The following is a 13,929-nucleotide window of genomic DNA, read 5'->3' on the forward strand; positions in this document are numbered from 1 at the left end:
TTTGGAGAACAAAATTACACTAAAGCTTATAAAAAAGACTACCATGCTGACATGGTCCAAAAGTAATCTTAAAAGAAGAAGCAGAGTTGGGGAAGTAGCTCAGTGAGAGAGCACTTGCCTATCGTGTGTGAGGCCCTGGGTTTGATGCACAGCACTGAAAAAAATTTTTTTAAACATTTTTTAAAGTCCTTAAGAAACATGAAATTAAATGCTACATATGCCAATACATTATGATTAATTATATATCATTTGTTATGGAAGCAAGGATAAAACCTATCATCTACACATTGAACTACATCCCCAGACCATTTTTTAATTTGTTTTTTGAGACAAGATCTCACTGTGTTGCCAAATTGCCAAAGCAGGGTGCTAGGGATTTAGCTCAGTGGTTCTGCTGCCTGCCTTGCAAGCACAAAGTCCCAAGTTCAATTCCCAGTATCAAAAAAAATGAAAAATAAAAAAATTTTTTAAATTGCCCAAGCAGGACTAAAACTTGCAATTTTGCCTCCCAGAATGCTGGAATTACAAACACGTGCCACTATGCCCAGTTTAATTATAGATTATTAATTATTCTTATACAGAGATTCATCATATGCTGATAAGGGATTATATTTTTTGTTTTGTTTTGATTTTTTTTCTTTTTTCTTTTTTTGGTACCAGGGATCGAACTCAGGACCTCGCACTTGTGAGGCAGGCGGTGGAACCACTGAGCTAAATCCCCAGCCGATAAGGGGTTATGTTGGTTTATTTGGTTGTCCTATGGTGACTATGTGGTACAGTCAATGGAAGACTTGGCATGGTCCCCAACTATCACCATCATATATCTACTTAGCAAATACTCATCTGAGTTTGAGAATATCCTGTTATGAAATATGGACATTCTTTGAAAAGACTATAATTACAAGTCACTTGGAACTTTTATGAATTATTTTAATCACATATAATCATATTGTTTTTCTCCACTTAGTTGAAATTTTAGGAACAGAAAGTTTTTTAGAGTAGGTACAGAAGACGGAATAGCATACAGTGTGCAACATTTTAAAAGCCTACAAAGTAAGAAGAAAATACGACAACTAATGTATTAGTCAGCTTTCCCACTGCTAGAACGAAATACCCAGCACTCATTACTTAAAAGAAGAAAGTCTGATTGCGGCTCACAGTTTCTGAGGTTGCAGTCCCTGGTCAGCCAACTCCAAGGCAGAAACATCTTGATAGAGGAGCATGGGAGCAAAGTGTTCAACTCAGGCCATCTGGGAAACAGTGGAAAGCCCCAAGAGCAAGGGGCCATGGACCAGATGTACTCACCTATGACCCACTGTCTCCACATGCATGTCACCCACTAGCATGTGTGAGGCCTAGGCATCCTAAGCTCTGACAACTATGAACTCATAATGGGTTAATCACTGCTGATGTTAGCACCCTTAAAATCAATCATCCCTTCAAGTGTCTGAAGAATATAATTAGTATATAAAAGTTTTTTATATGCTAGTATATAATGTTTTATAAAAGTATAATATAGTTTATTCATTGAATTTATTTTAAATGTTATTTGCTACAAACAGTGTCATAAAATATTTCTTAGATTTTAATAACATATAAGAAGCTGACAACTTAAAATAATGAAATCATTATCTTCATTTTATATACCAAAGGCTAATACTTCTGGATTTAATATCCTGCACAATATAAAAAGCAACCATTCCAGAAAAGAAACTGATATTAAAAGGAAGAGCCAAGGGCCAGGGATTTAGCTCAGTGGTTTGGTGGCCTGCCTTGCAAGCACAAGGACCCAAGTTCAATTCTCAGTACCAAAAAAAAACAGAAAAAGGAAGAACCAGATGCAGTGGTACAAAACTGTAATCCCAGCACTCCAGAGGCTCAGGAGAATTGTCTCAGGTCCCTGGGCAGCCTGGGCTATGCAGTGAGTTCCAGGCCAGTCTGAATTACATTATAAGGCCACATCTCTCTAAATCAGTCAATCAATGGAAGAAAAAATTCTTGCTAAGGGAATGTCTATTACCTAGCCTCATTCTGAATAGAGGTTTCTACTTCATCTAATGTGTTGTTTAATCATGTTCTTTGACTTAAACTTAACATTCACCCCAAATAAAGTAAAACTTGTGTATTCTTTTATGTTAACTTACATACTGATTTGGAGTTAATCAAAACATTAATTTTTTTAATTTAGGGACAAGATCAGGAGCCTAGTTCAATAATAGAATGTGTACTTAGCATGTGTGAGGCCTAGGGTTCAATTCCAAGTACAGAAATAAATAAATAATAAAAATAAATACAAAGAAAAATTTAGGTTAGACAAAGCTACCTTTAACAAATGAGATATAACAAATCAAAGCTGGTCTACTTCTAGAAAGTGACCTGCCATTCATTCACTGATTCATTCTTTTACCAAAAATGTATGAAGCCCCTTCAAAATGCCAACCACTTTATTAAACATACAGCAAACACCATCAATCTTTTACCCAGCAACCACACTATTCTCTCCTAGTAAGAGAACTGTGTGTTGTCAAGATATAGCTCTTAATTTCATGGAGGGTATGTTGCCAAGACAGGGAAATAACTACACTACATAACTATCTTATCGCCTCCTGGCTGCTGTAAGAACAAACCAGGTGACCCCATTCAGGTTACTGACTTAAAAGGGAATATATCCAATTCTCCTTACTACAGACTCCATACTTGCAAATTCAAAGTTGCCATACTTTGGATCAAGAATATGCCCCAAAGGTATATGTGTTAAAGGCTTGGAGCCCAAGATGCTTCTACTGGGAGATGGGTAGAAACTTTAGCAGGTGGGGCCTAGTGGGAGGTTCTGAATATCTGCCCTTGAGGGGACTTTTGGGACCCACACCACTTCCTCTGTCCTTTACTTCCTGACTGGTGACATGAGCAGTTTTGCTTCATCACACACTCTGCCATGATGTGCTGCCTCACCTTGTGTTCAAAGCAACAGGACCAAACAATCAAGGACTGAAATCTCCAAAACTATAAAGAAAACAAAGCTTTAATCTTTATAACTATCTAAAATATAGTGATGGAAACCTGACTACCCCACCTACTTCTTAAAATTTTTTCTTAACCCTCAAATTAATAATTATAGTACTTTTGCAACTAGTAGTGAACACGTGTGGAGAGTCAAAAAATTTACTATGTTCCCAACTGTCATGGTCTGGGTCTGAAAAGACTCCTAAAGCTCATGTGTTAAAGGCTTGATCCCCAACACAGCAATATTCAATGATTGAAACATGAGGGCTCTGATCTCATGACTGAATTAATCCATTTATGGATTCATGGCATAACAGGTTTGGAGGAAGGAGCTTTGTTATAAAAGTGAGCTCTCTGTTTGCTTCCTGGCTGCCATGAGCTGAAAAGCTTTCCTCTGCCACATGTTCCACCATGAAGTGATCCTTCACCACAGGCCTAAAAGCAACCAGGCCAAGTAATCATAGAATAAAACCTCTAAAACTGTGAGCCAAAATAAATTTTTCCTCCTGTAAATTAATGTCTCTCAGGTATTTTATCACAGTGACACAGAGCTGAGTAACACACCAGCTAAGGTCAAATAAAGTAATCCTACCTTCGTGTTTCAGTACCTTCATTACATCCTAGTGGTGGAAAAAGGACTAAGACAAATGATTTCCAAAACTTTTTGGTCTCAGTCTATACTTAAAAAGTTACTGAAGGACCTCAACAGTGTTTCATTTGAGTCGATTATATCTATTAATATTAAATAGAAATTAAAATCAAGAAACTTTAAAAACATATAATTCATTTAAAATAATAACCTGGGCCAGGGATTTAGCTCAGTGGTTCTACCACCTGCTTTGTAAGCACAAGGTCCAGAGTTTGATCCCTGGCATCAAATAAATAAATAAATAACATAAAATAAAATAGAAATTCTAAAAATAGAAATAGAAGCATATTGAAATAAATATGAAAAATATGTTCTAAAATGAAAATAAATTAGGACAGTGGCACTGTTTTACCTTTTTGTCAATCTCTTTAATGTCTGGCTTAACAGATGCAGATGCATTCTCATTTCTGTTTTTGTTTTCAATCTGTTGCATTATAATTTCTGGAATCTGTACTGTATACTCAGAAGAGAATGAGAGTAAAAACATAAACGATATCAACCTATTATTATAAAAATACCTTTCAACAGATCCCTGCGAGGACCTTAGGTATCTCCAGAGGTTCTCAGATCCCACTTTGATTCCAATGCTGTAGCACACATATTCCTTGAAGTAGCACTGCTGAGTTTTCAGAATGAATATTTGAAATTTTGTATGACAAATGGTTCTCCAAAGTGGTTTTAGGAAAATAACACTCTCACAGATGTGTAATGAAAGTTGTCTAAAGCAACTCTTGATACTGTCAGGCACTTCACTTACTGCCAGTCTGAGAATGTGAAATGTTATCTCACTGTCCTTTTATTGAACATTCATTTAATGGCAGTAAACATCTTTTTTCATGTTCATTCACCAATCATGGTTTCTCTTCTGTAAACTACTTCTTCATACAATTTGTTTATTTTCTATTTTGTACTAAGTTCAATCCTTTTTTGAATGTATACTTTGTAAATTAATTTCTCTCAGGCTGTGTCTGTATTTATTTCTCAGCTAGGCACTATAAGAGATTATAACAGGAGGTAAATAATTAACACTAAAGTCATACAGCCTGAAATTTCACTTTACTTTGCCACTTAGTAGCTATTTGATAATATGCATTTTGAGCTCTCTAAACCACTAAACTAAAGTGAGAATAAATAAAAGCACAGATGTCTTAGTTACTACTTCTCACTGCTGAGACAAAATATCTGACACCCAAAGTTAGAGGAGGAAAATTTTATTTACTTTACAGTTTTCAGAGGTTTCAATGCATAATCAGCTGGCTCCAAGGCAAGGTGGCATGTCAGACAAGCATCCCACAGGAGAAACAGTCTAAGAATGCAGAAGGCAGTAAAGTACCAAGCAAGCAAGCTATAAGTGATAAGCAACCAAGCCGGGCGTGGTGGCACATGCCTGTAATCCCAGCACTCCGGAGGCTGAGCAGGAGGATCACTGTGAGTTTGAGACCAGCCTGGGCTACACGGTGAGCTCCAGGTCAGTCTCAACTACATAGTGAGACCCTGTCTCAAAAACATAACAACAACAACAACAAAAATGTGATAAGCAACCACACCAACCCTCTTTCTGCCCCTTATATTTTTATCCAGTTTATGCACCCTTAAGGATGGTAGCACTCATACACAGAGTGAGGCACCCTTACTCTTACCTAGAACTGGGCTGAAAAATCAGTGGACTAATTTTCTAATCATACACACTTGATACCAGCATCATACATTCTAGATCCAGCCATCTCTAAAAAAGCCCACCTATGATGGCATGAGGCATTGGGGGAACATCTGAACACAAAATCTTCCTTGTTTAATGACTATTTCAACTTACAATGGAGGTGCACTGACAACCTGATGCTACTTACATCCCATCTTTTTATGTATAGTCTGTATATCTTGTTTATAGAGCCTCATTGTCTTTTCTATATAGTACAACTTATTTATACAGTACTGTGATTTCTGCTGATTGTACAGTACTCTAATTTTTTTTCGCTATACATTTTAGTACTGCATATAACAGCTATGCAAATAACTCTTCAAGTTGGAGCTTCCTTTGACCATTCTTCTTGTTCTAAATATTATAATATACATACTACATATTCCTCATTTAGTGTTCAATTCACTCATTTTTTTTCTAATTTTCTTGGTACATTTTAGATATATGAAAACCTTCATCATAGGGAATTTGCACCTGCACCTGATACATATTCCTGCTGCTTTTTCCCATTCCCTTCAACCTCTTCCCCTCCTTGTTTACAAAAGCTATGCTTCCATTTTTTTCCTTCTATTGTCTTTTTCTCCTTGACTCTTCCTTCCTTTCCTTCCTCCTCCCCCTTCTCTTGTTTCCCTTCCCATTTTAACATTTTCTTCCCATTTCCCAATATCTATTATATATTTTGGTCCTTATTTACACTTTAAATTTCTTGTACCAGAGAAACAATGCAGTATTTCAATATATACGTCCAATTTATTTCACTTAAAGTATGGTCTCAAGGTGCATCCATTTAACTAGAGCTGTCTCAATCTTATCCTTCACTATGGCAGAGTAGTACTCCATTGTATAAAAAACACCACATCTTCTTTATCCATTAATTGACTGATGGACATCTGGGCTGTCTCCAAAATTTAGCTATAGACATGGGTGTGCATGTATTGTTGTGGTATGATATTTTTAATTCTTTCAGGAAGATACCAAGAAAGGGAAGAGCTGAGTTAAATGGAACCTCTAGTTTTACTTTTTTGAGAAATCTCCACACTGATTTCCATAGTGGTTGCACCAGTCTACACTCTCACCAACAGCGGAGAAGGGTTTCTTTTTCCTCATAGCCCAGCTTGTTATTGGTTGATTTCTTGACAGCATGGAGTAAAAAGAATGGAGTGAGATGGAACTTCAGAGCTGTTTTTGCATCTCCTGAATGACAAGTGATGTTGAACATTCATATTTTTATTTGCCATTTCTACTTCTTTAAGGAGTGTGTATTCATTTCAGATGCCCATTTTTGGATTAGATCTTTGAATTTGGGGCGTCTGATATTTTCAGTTCTTTATACAGTCTAGATAGTAGCTCTTTGTCTGAAGAATAGCTGGCAAAAAAAATTTCCCACACTGTGAGTTGTCTCTTCACTTTTGCAGTGCAAAAGCTTTTTAATAAGATGAGGTCCCAGTTGTTGATTCTTTGTGATATTTCCTGCACAATTGGAGTTTTATTCATAAAGCCCTTGCCTATGCCAATGTCTTCAAGATTTCTACCTATTCTCATTTACAACAGATTTAGTGTTTCTGCGTCAATATTTAGATCTATGGTCCATTTTGATTTTAGTTTAGTGCATGGTGAAAGATATGGGTCTAGTTTTAGTCTTTGGCATGTGGAAAGCCAGTTTTTCTAGCGCCAATTATTAAAGAGGCTATCTTTCTTCCAGTGAAGGTGTTTGACTCCTTTGTCAAAGATAAGATGACTGAGTGTGTTTGGAGTTCTTTTGGCATCCTATAGTCTGTTCCCTTGATCCTCAGGTTTGTTTTTTGTTCTTGTTGTTTTGGGGGTTTTTTTCCCAATACCATGCTGGGTTTTTTTTTTTTTCAGCTTTAATTGAGTTTATTGGTACATTTTGGGGATACAGTACAGTTACATTCATTGTTGGGATCTTGTACCTCTACATGACAAGTCTTGGTTCTCATTTTTTCCCCTTGTCCCTGCCCTCCCCTCACCCCCTTCTCCCCTCCGCATCTACAACCACTTTATTTCCATCTTTTCATTATCTCACATTTTTTTCTTTTCCCTTTTTACCCTTCCCCTACCTGTCCCACCTTCCCTACACCTTTAGCTCCTTTCTTCCCATTTCTCAATGCTAGTAATCTTTTTAAGATCTTCTGTATTACTGCAGATTATTCACACCAGAGAAACTATTCGGTATTTACACATGTGTGACTTATTTATTTCACTTAGGAGTATATCTTCAATATGTATCCATTTCCATGCTGTTTTTATCATAGTAGCTTTGTGGTATAATTTGAAGTCAGGGATTGTGATGCCCTCTGCCCTGCCTTGTTACCCAGAATTGCTTTTGCTAGTCTAGCTCTCTTCTGGTTCCAAATGAATTTTAGAATTGTTTTCCCTAATTCTGTGAGGTATGCTGTTGGTATTTTGATCAGGATTGCATTAAATCTGTGTAACAATTTTGGAAGTATGGCCATTTCCACTATATTGGCTCTTCCTACCAGGAACAAAGGATATCTTTCCATTTCCTGATATTTTCTTCAGTCTCTTTTTTCATTCAGAGAACTGCAGTTTTCAATGTAAAAGTCTTTTTCTTCCTTCATTAGAATGATTCCTAGGTATTTCATTTTGTTGAATGCTATTGTAAAAGGTCTGGTTTCCCTAATTTCTCTCTCAGTTTGTTATCTGTGTAGAGGAATGCTACTGATTTTTTAGTGTTGAATTTATATCCAACTATGTAACTGAATTTGGTTATTAAATCTAAAATTTTTGATGGACTTTTTGGGGTCTTCTATGTAGAATATCTCATCACCTGCAAATAATGATAATTTAACTTCTGTCTTTCCTATCTTTATTCTTTTTATTTTTTTTCTCTTATTTAATTGCTCTGGCTAATGTTTCCAGAACTATACTGAACAAGAGTGGCGATAGTGGATATCCTTATCTTGTTCCTGACTTTAGAGTGAAAGCTTTCAAGTTTGATCCATTTAATGTGATGTTGGCTGTTGGTTTGTCATAGATAGCTTTTATTAGATTGAGATAAAGAATGTCTATAAATGGATACATATTGAGGATGTACTCCTAAGTGAAATAAATAAGTCACACAGGTGTAAATACCAAATAGTTTCTCTGGTGTGAAAAGCTATAATAGTACGTAAGATCCTAATGAGATAATTGACCACGTGAAATAGGAACAAAAGGGCTAAAGGTGTAGGGAAAATGGGAAGGGTAGGGAAAAGGTAAAAAGGGAAAAGAAAAAAATGTGAGAAAATGAAAAAATGGAAATAAAGTGTTTGTAAATGGGGAGGGGAAGAGGGAGTGAAGGGAGGGCACGGACAAGGGGGAAAAAAATGAGGACCAAGACCTGTCATGTAAAGGTACAAGATCCCATAATGAATATAATTGTACTGTATCCCTAAAATGTACCAATAAACTCAATAAAAGAAAAAAAAAGAATGTCTATTCCAATTCTCTACCAAATTTTTATCATGAATGGGCATTGGACTTTGTCAGATGCTTTTTCTGCATCTACCGAGATGATCATATTGTTTTGTCCTTCATTCTGTTAATATGATGTATTACATTTATTAATTTGTGTATGTTAAACCATCCCAGCATCCCTGAGATGAATCCTACTTGGTGAACAATTCATTTAATGACCTAATCACAGGACCATGACTTGGTTATTAAATAAGGAATATATCTGTATAAGTTGAACATCCCTCACACAAAAACCCAAAATCTGAAATACTCCAAACTAAAATGCTCCAAAATCTGAGACTTCCTAAACACTTGCCTGGGACATTTTACATTCTCATATTAAGGATATTAAATGAGTAAAGTATACACAAATATTGTAAAATCCAAAAGATTTCAAAATCTAGAACTCTTCTGGTCTCAAAGATTTCAGGTCTGGGACACTCAATCTATAACAACATTATGTGACTCTAATAAGAGTTAAGGAAAACACAAAAAGCAACACGGTTGGTTCATAGGAAGTATTCAGTAAATATTACTCAACACATTTTCATTATTAAGGTTTTATGGCAATCTTAAAAAAAGTTTCTAGATGCCATTTGAATTATATCAGTATGGATAAAAAATATACTAATATATTAAATAATTGAGCCACTCTACAAATTCATAATTTTATAAAACTTCAAATGTTTTTAATACTTGGAATATTTTTCCCAGTTACTGTCAGGTCTTTTATATACTTAAATGTAAAAAGGTACTAAATTAAAATAGAGCAACAACAAAAGCAGAAGCTAGTTACTAAAATTATCTTGGATTGATAACTTCATAGTAATAATTTCATAGCCTGAAAGAAATTAAGTATGAATACAATAATAATGAACCTAGTGTGTAGGGAAATTTTTTTGAGCTATATATGTTCTGAAAAGTCAACATCCTCACCCTCACTCAAATAGATTGAAAATTTTTATACATTTTTTTCTAGATTCAGAGATAATTCTTTGGCCTTAAACAATTATATTCTTATACTGAGACAATAGAAAAGGCAGAGAAAATTTTAACATATCAACTTTCTCCTTACCCTCTCCAGCCATTAGGCTGATATGAAAAAACACTAAAGAGAAAAAATAATTAACTTTTTTCTAGTAAACTAACCCATTTCACTAAAAAGCAATCTCCTGGTTTGTATCTCATTTATAATAATCCTCAGTGGATGGAAATTTGTAATTGATCAATCTTGACTAGGCTAAAAGAATCTCAATAGCAATAAATTAAAATATTATTTTCTCCCTCAGAAAATGAGAAAGAAAACAATCTTTAAAATGTCATTAATTGAATGCTTTGTAAAATTTACCTGATACTTCAAAAGGCAAATTTTAGTTGTCTTTTAAAGATTCTTTTGAATGTCACATCCTTCCCATTGTTGCTACTCTTTCTCTTACTGGACTTATTAATATCATTAAGAACTTTTTTGTACCAGAACTTTGGCAGGTGCGGGGGACACAGGGATGTGTAAAATATAGTTCTTCCATTCAAGGACTATGCAGGAAGTAGAATATCAAAAATAGTGATAATGCTTACTAAGCTCCCACTATGTGGTAATGTGTACTGTGCTACATACCTGTAACACAGAAGTTAACAGATAATATAACAGTTAACAGTTGTTAACAGAAACTTTTGAAATTGGAACATCAGAAGCAATAATCATTGGTAGCCATAAATTTTTGATGCAGGAATAGAAAGAAGCAGCAAAAGTGAGATAAAGGCAAAAATAATTTAAAAATGGGACAGAAAGACAGGTGTTGGGTAGATGTTCAGTTCACCCTTAGTGGATGCCAAGAGTAGTGAAGAAAAAGAGTGGCATGAATGCTAAGGAATAACTGGAACATGAGGTAATGGGAAGAATAATGGCGAATGTTTGAAAGGAGCTGTCAGTTTAATCTATAGATGCTGATACTTGGATGGGAGGAAAAAAATGACTACCACCTAGAAAGACAGAAAGCACTCCCTTCAAGAGTCGGCCAAATTTTAGTTCAGCCAGAAGATGAAAAGAATGTTCATAAAAACCTTGAGGGTACAGAAGTTTTCCAGGCAACAAAGCATGTTCTAAAGCAATAATGGTGAACCTTTTAGAGCTTTCAATGGCACAAGCAGCCACTGTGCCATGTACACTATAGGTTCACCATCAATATTCAGAAGATGCAAAAGAGGGGTAGGAATCAGGTGTAGAATCAAACATCTCTAATCACAGTATTCTGAGGTAGGAAGGAGTATCCCAAGTTTTAAGCCCAGCGTGCTCAACTAAGCAACTTTGCAAGACTGTGTTTTACAAAAAAAAAAGTCTAGGGCTATAGCTTAGAGCAAAGGCCCAAGGTTCAATACCCAGTGCTATAAAAAGAGAGAGAAAGAGATGGGAATAACAGGAGAGGGAGAAGATGAAGATGAAGACAAAGACGAAGGCGAGGAAGAGGAAGAAGAAGAAGTGGGGGAGGAGAAGGGAGGGGGAGGGGAGGGGGAGGATAGGTGAGAAACTGAGTCAGATTAGAAAAGAGCCATGGCAGGCCAGGGATCTAGCCAGGCAAGCACAAGGTCCTGAGTTTGATGAATGAATGAAAGAAAGAAAAGCAAGGAAGGAAGGAAGGAAGGAAGGAAAGAGAGAGAAAGAAAGAGAGAAGGGGAAGGGGAAGGGAAGGAAGGGCCATGGGGCCAGTGGTGGCTCATGCCTGTAATCCCAGCACTCGAGAGGCTGAGGCAGGAGGATCGCTGTGAGTTCGAGACCAGCCTGGGCTACATAGTGAGTTCCAGGTCAGTCTCAACTACATAGTGAGAGCTTGTCTTGAAAAAATGAAAGAAAGAGAGAGAGAGAGAGAGAGAGAGAGAGAGAGAGAGAGAAAGGAAAGAAAGGAGCCATGGGTGATTTTTATATTATTGTATTTCAAAGCACTCTTTGCTGCCCATAAAATACTCTAATGTAAGTGGCAAATATCATAGTAAAAAATACATAATAAAAACTAAGAAAAATTTAAGACTAGAAACAGGAAATTTCCAGAAGTCAACTCATTTAAGAAGATCAATGAAAGTAGACCAAAAGAATATGTAGGTAAAAATGTGCCTTGAGTGAATAAAAAAAAAGGTTAGAATGAAAGGTAATATTCCAGATAATGGGAAAAACATTTGTATACATAAATGCAGCAAGACAGTTCTGTAATCCCAGCACTGAAATGAGTGAGGCAGGGGAATGGCTTGAGCCTAGGCATTCAAGACCACAAAAGCTAACACCTGAATGTTCCTAACAGTGTCATATCTCAAGCAATCTGCAAAAGTACGTAACAAGATATGACATCAGTCTTCTGATTAGTTCAGCTCTATTCTAATGTCTGAGGAGAGAATGTGTTGAGACAAAGGAAACTATTTTCCTTCCAAGGTGAATGTAGACCTTTACTTCTTTAGAAAGAGAGGGCAAAAGACCTTCCACATAATGACTAAGTTCTCCCGGACAGATCCTAACCATTCCTTGCACAGGTCTCTCATCTTTTTCAGGCAATGCAGATCAGAGTATCCTTCCCTTCACACTCCCTGGATACTTCTCCACAGCAAGCAGAGAAGAGAGTAAGTTTTCTCTGTCACCATAGACTCTAATATAGGGAGTCTCTTGAAAAAAGATTTAAATACAATGGAATCAAATCGCTTAATTTTGTATTAGAGGTGAAAACATTTAGAAGAGTAAAGGAACCTAGAATATTTTTGTATGTAAAAAAAAGGAAATATTAAGTAATTCATTAAAATTATTTTAACAAGTATAGGTGATAAATCAAACCTAGAACAGCACTAAAATGATCAAAGACACTCTGGTAACCCAGAGTAGAAAAAAAGAGACAAAGCTTATTAATGCTTTTTATGTAACATACCACACACAAAGTGCAACTACGTTAAAACAGAAGACTTGGCCAAGAATGATGGTGCCTGGCTGTAGTCCCAACTACTTAGAGTGAGGCAGGAGGATCACTTCGGCCAAGGAGTTGGAAGTCAACCTGGGCAATATAGTAAGACCATGTCTTAAAAAAACAAAAAGAAGACCCTGAAGATATTCTCATCTTATGAAAGACCAGTGAGCTCAGATTGGTCAAGAAAAAGGCCTATCTGAAATGGAATCAAATGTAAGATATGAAGCCTCTGCAGCTTAAAATTACACTATCTTTAAAAGTACAAGGATCAAAATTTAATACATGGCACAAAATAAAAGCAGTTATAAAGCTACTTTTTGGAAGATGGTCAAAACATCAAGACTCCTGCTCTATAAAATTTAGCTTAGAAAACACTTAGGTATATACATATACTATAATGCATACCAATATTGTTTTACATCAACCTGAGTCCAAAACAATAGTAACTATCATCTTACATAAATCTTTTTTAAAAACTGGAAAAGGTACAATTTACTTCACCAATATAATACTTCAAACTTAATATCCCTAAGGCTTTAGTAAAGCATGTAGTAGAGTGCAAGAATTACTGGTCAAAATTGCTAATATAGCTGTCACCCTCATCCACAAAGTATATGTTTCTGTGACACCACCCCCCATGGATGCCTAGAACAATGGATAGTAGCAAACTCTATCAAAACATTTTTCCTACTTTTATACTTTTATACATAACTATGATAAATTAGGTAATGAAAGACACAACAAGAATAGTAATAATAATGATCAAATCAGGGCATAATTCAGTACTACGTACTTATTAGGCAGAAGGCCGTGGTTAAATCAGCAGCACAAAAAAAAACCCAAAACGTTAATAACAATAAAATAGAACAAGTATAATGATATACTACAATAAGAGTTATGTGAACATGATTTTTCACTCTCACTCTCAGAATATCTTACTGTAGTGCGTTCACCTTTCTTCTTCCTATGATGATATGATACTTGAAGAACTTTATAGCTGCTCTTCGGCCCATCTGAATTGCCAGCATTACCACTGACAGTGTGTTTGGGGGCCACTGTATACAAGGATATGAGCACTACAGTACACAGAGTGGCTCTGATAATCCAGACGGCTACTAAATGACTAATGGGCAGGAAGCTTATACAGTGTGGACACACTGGAC

At 36.0% G+C, this 13,929-nt stretch overlaps 1 protein-coding gene across 3 annotated transcripts in view; it reads right to left on the bottom strand.

The window, feature by feature from the left end:
• Smyd3 (SET and MYND domain containing 3) overlaps positions 1-13,929 on the bottom strand; it is a 690,610-nt gene that overhangs the window by 538,868 nt on the left and 137,813 nt on the right. Inside the window, exon 1 of one of the 3 annotated variants that reach the window (XM_010642628.2) lies at positions 1,306-1,324. The exons of 1 other annotated variant lie outside the window; for it this stretch is intronic. Coding sequence is in view for 1 of the 2 variants with exons in the window: in XM_010642626.2 (XP_010640928.1) it covers positions 1,159-1,223 (65 nt within the window). In the remaining variant the exon portion in view is untranslated. Of the gene's footprint in view, positions 1-1,158; positions 1,261-1,305; positions 1,325-13,929 lie in introns of those variants that run through there. One more of the 3 variants, XM_010642626.2, reaches the window with a different exon arrangement.

Source organism: Fukomys damarensis, unplaced genomic scaffold, assembly GCF_012274545.1.
Source record: "Fukomys damarensis isolate Sample0158 unplaced genomic scaffold, DMR_v1.0_HiC HiC_scaffold_11, whole genome shotgun sequence".
Lineage (NCBI taxonomy): Eukaryota > Metazoa > Chordata > Mammalia > Rodentia > Bathyergidae > Fukomys > Fukomys damarensis.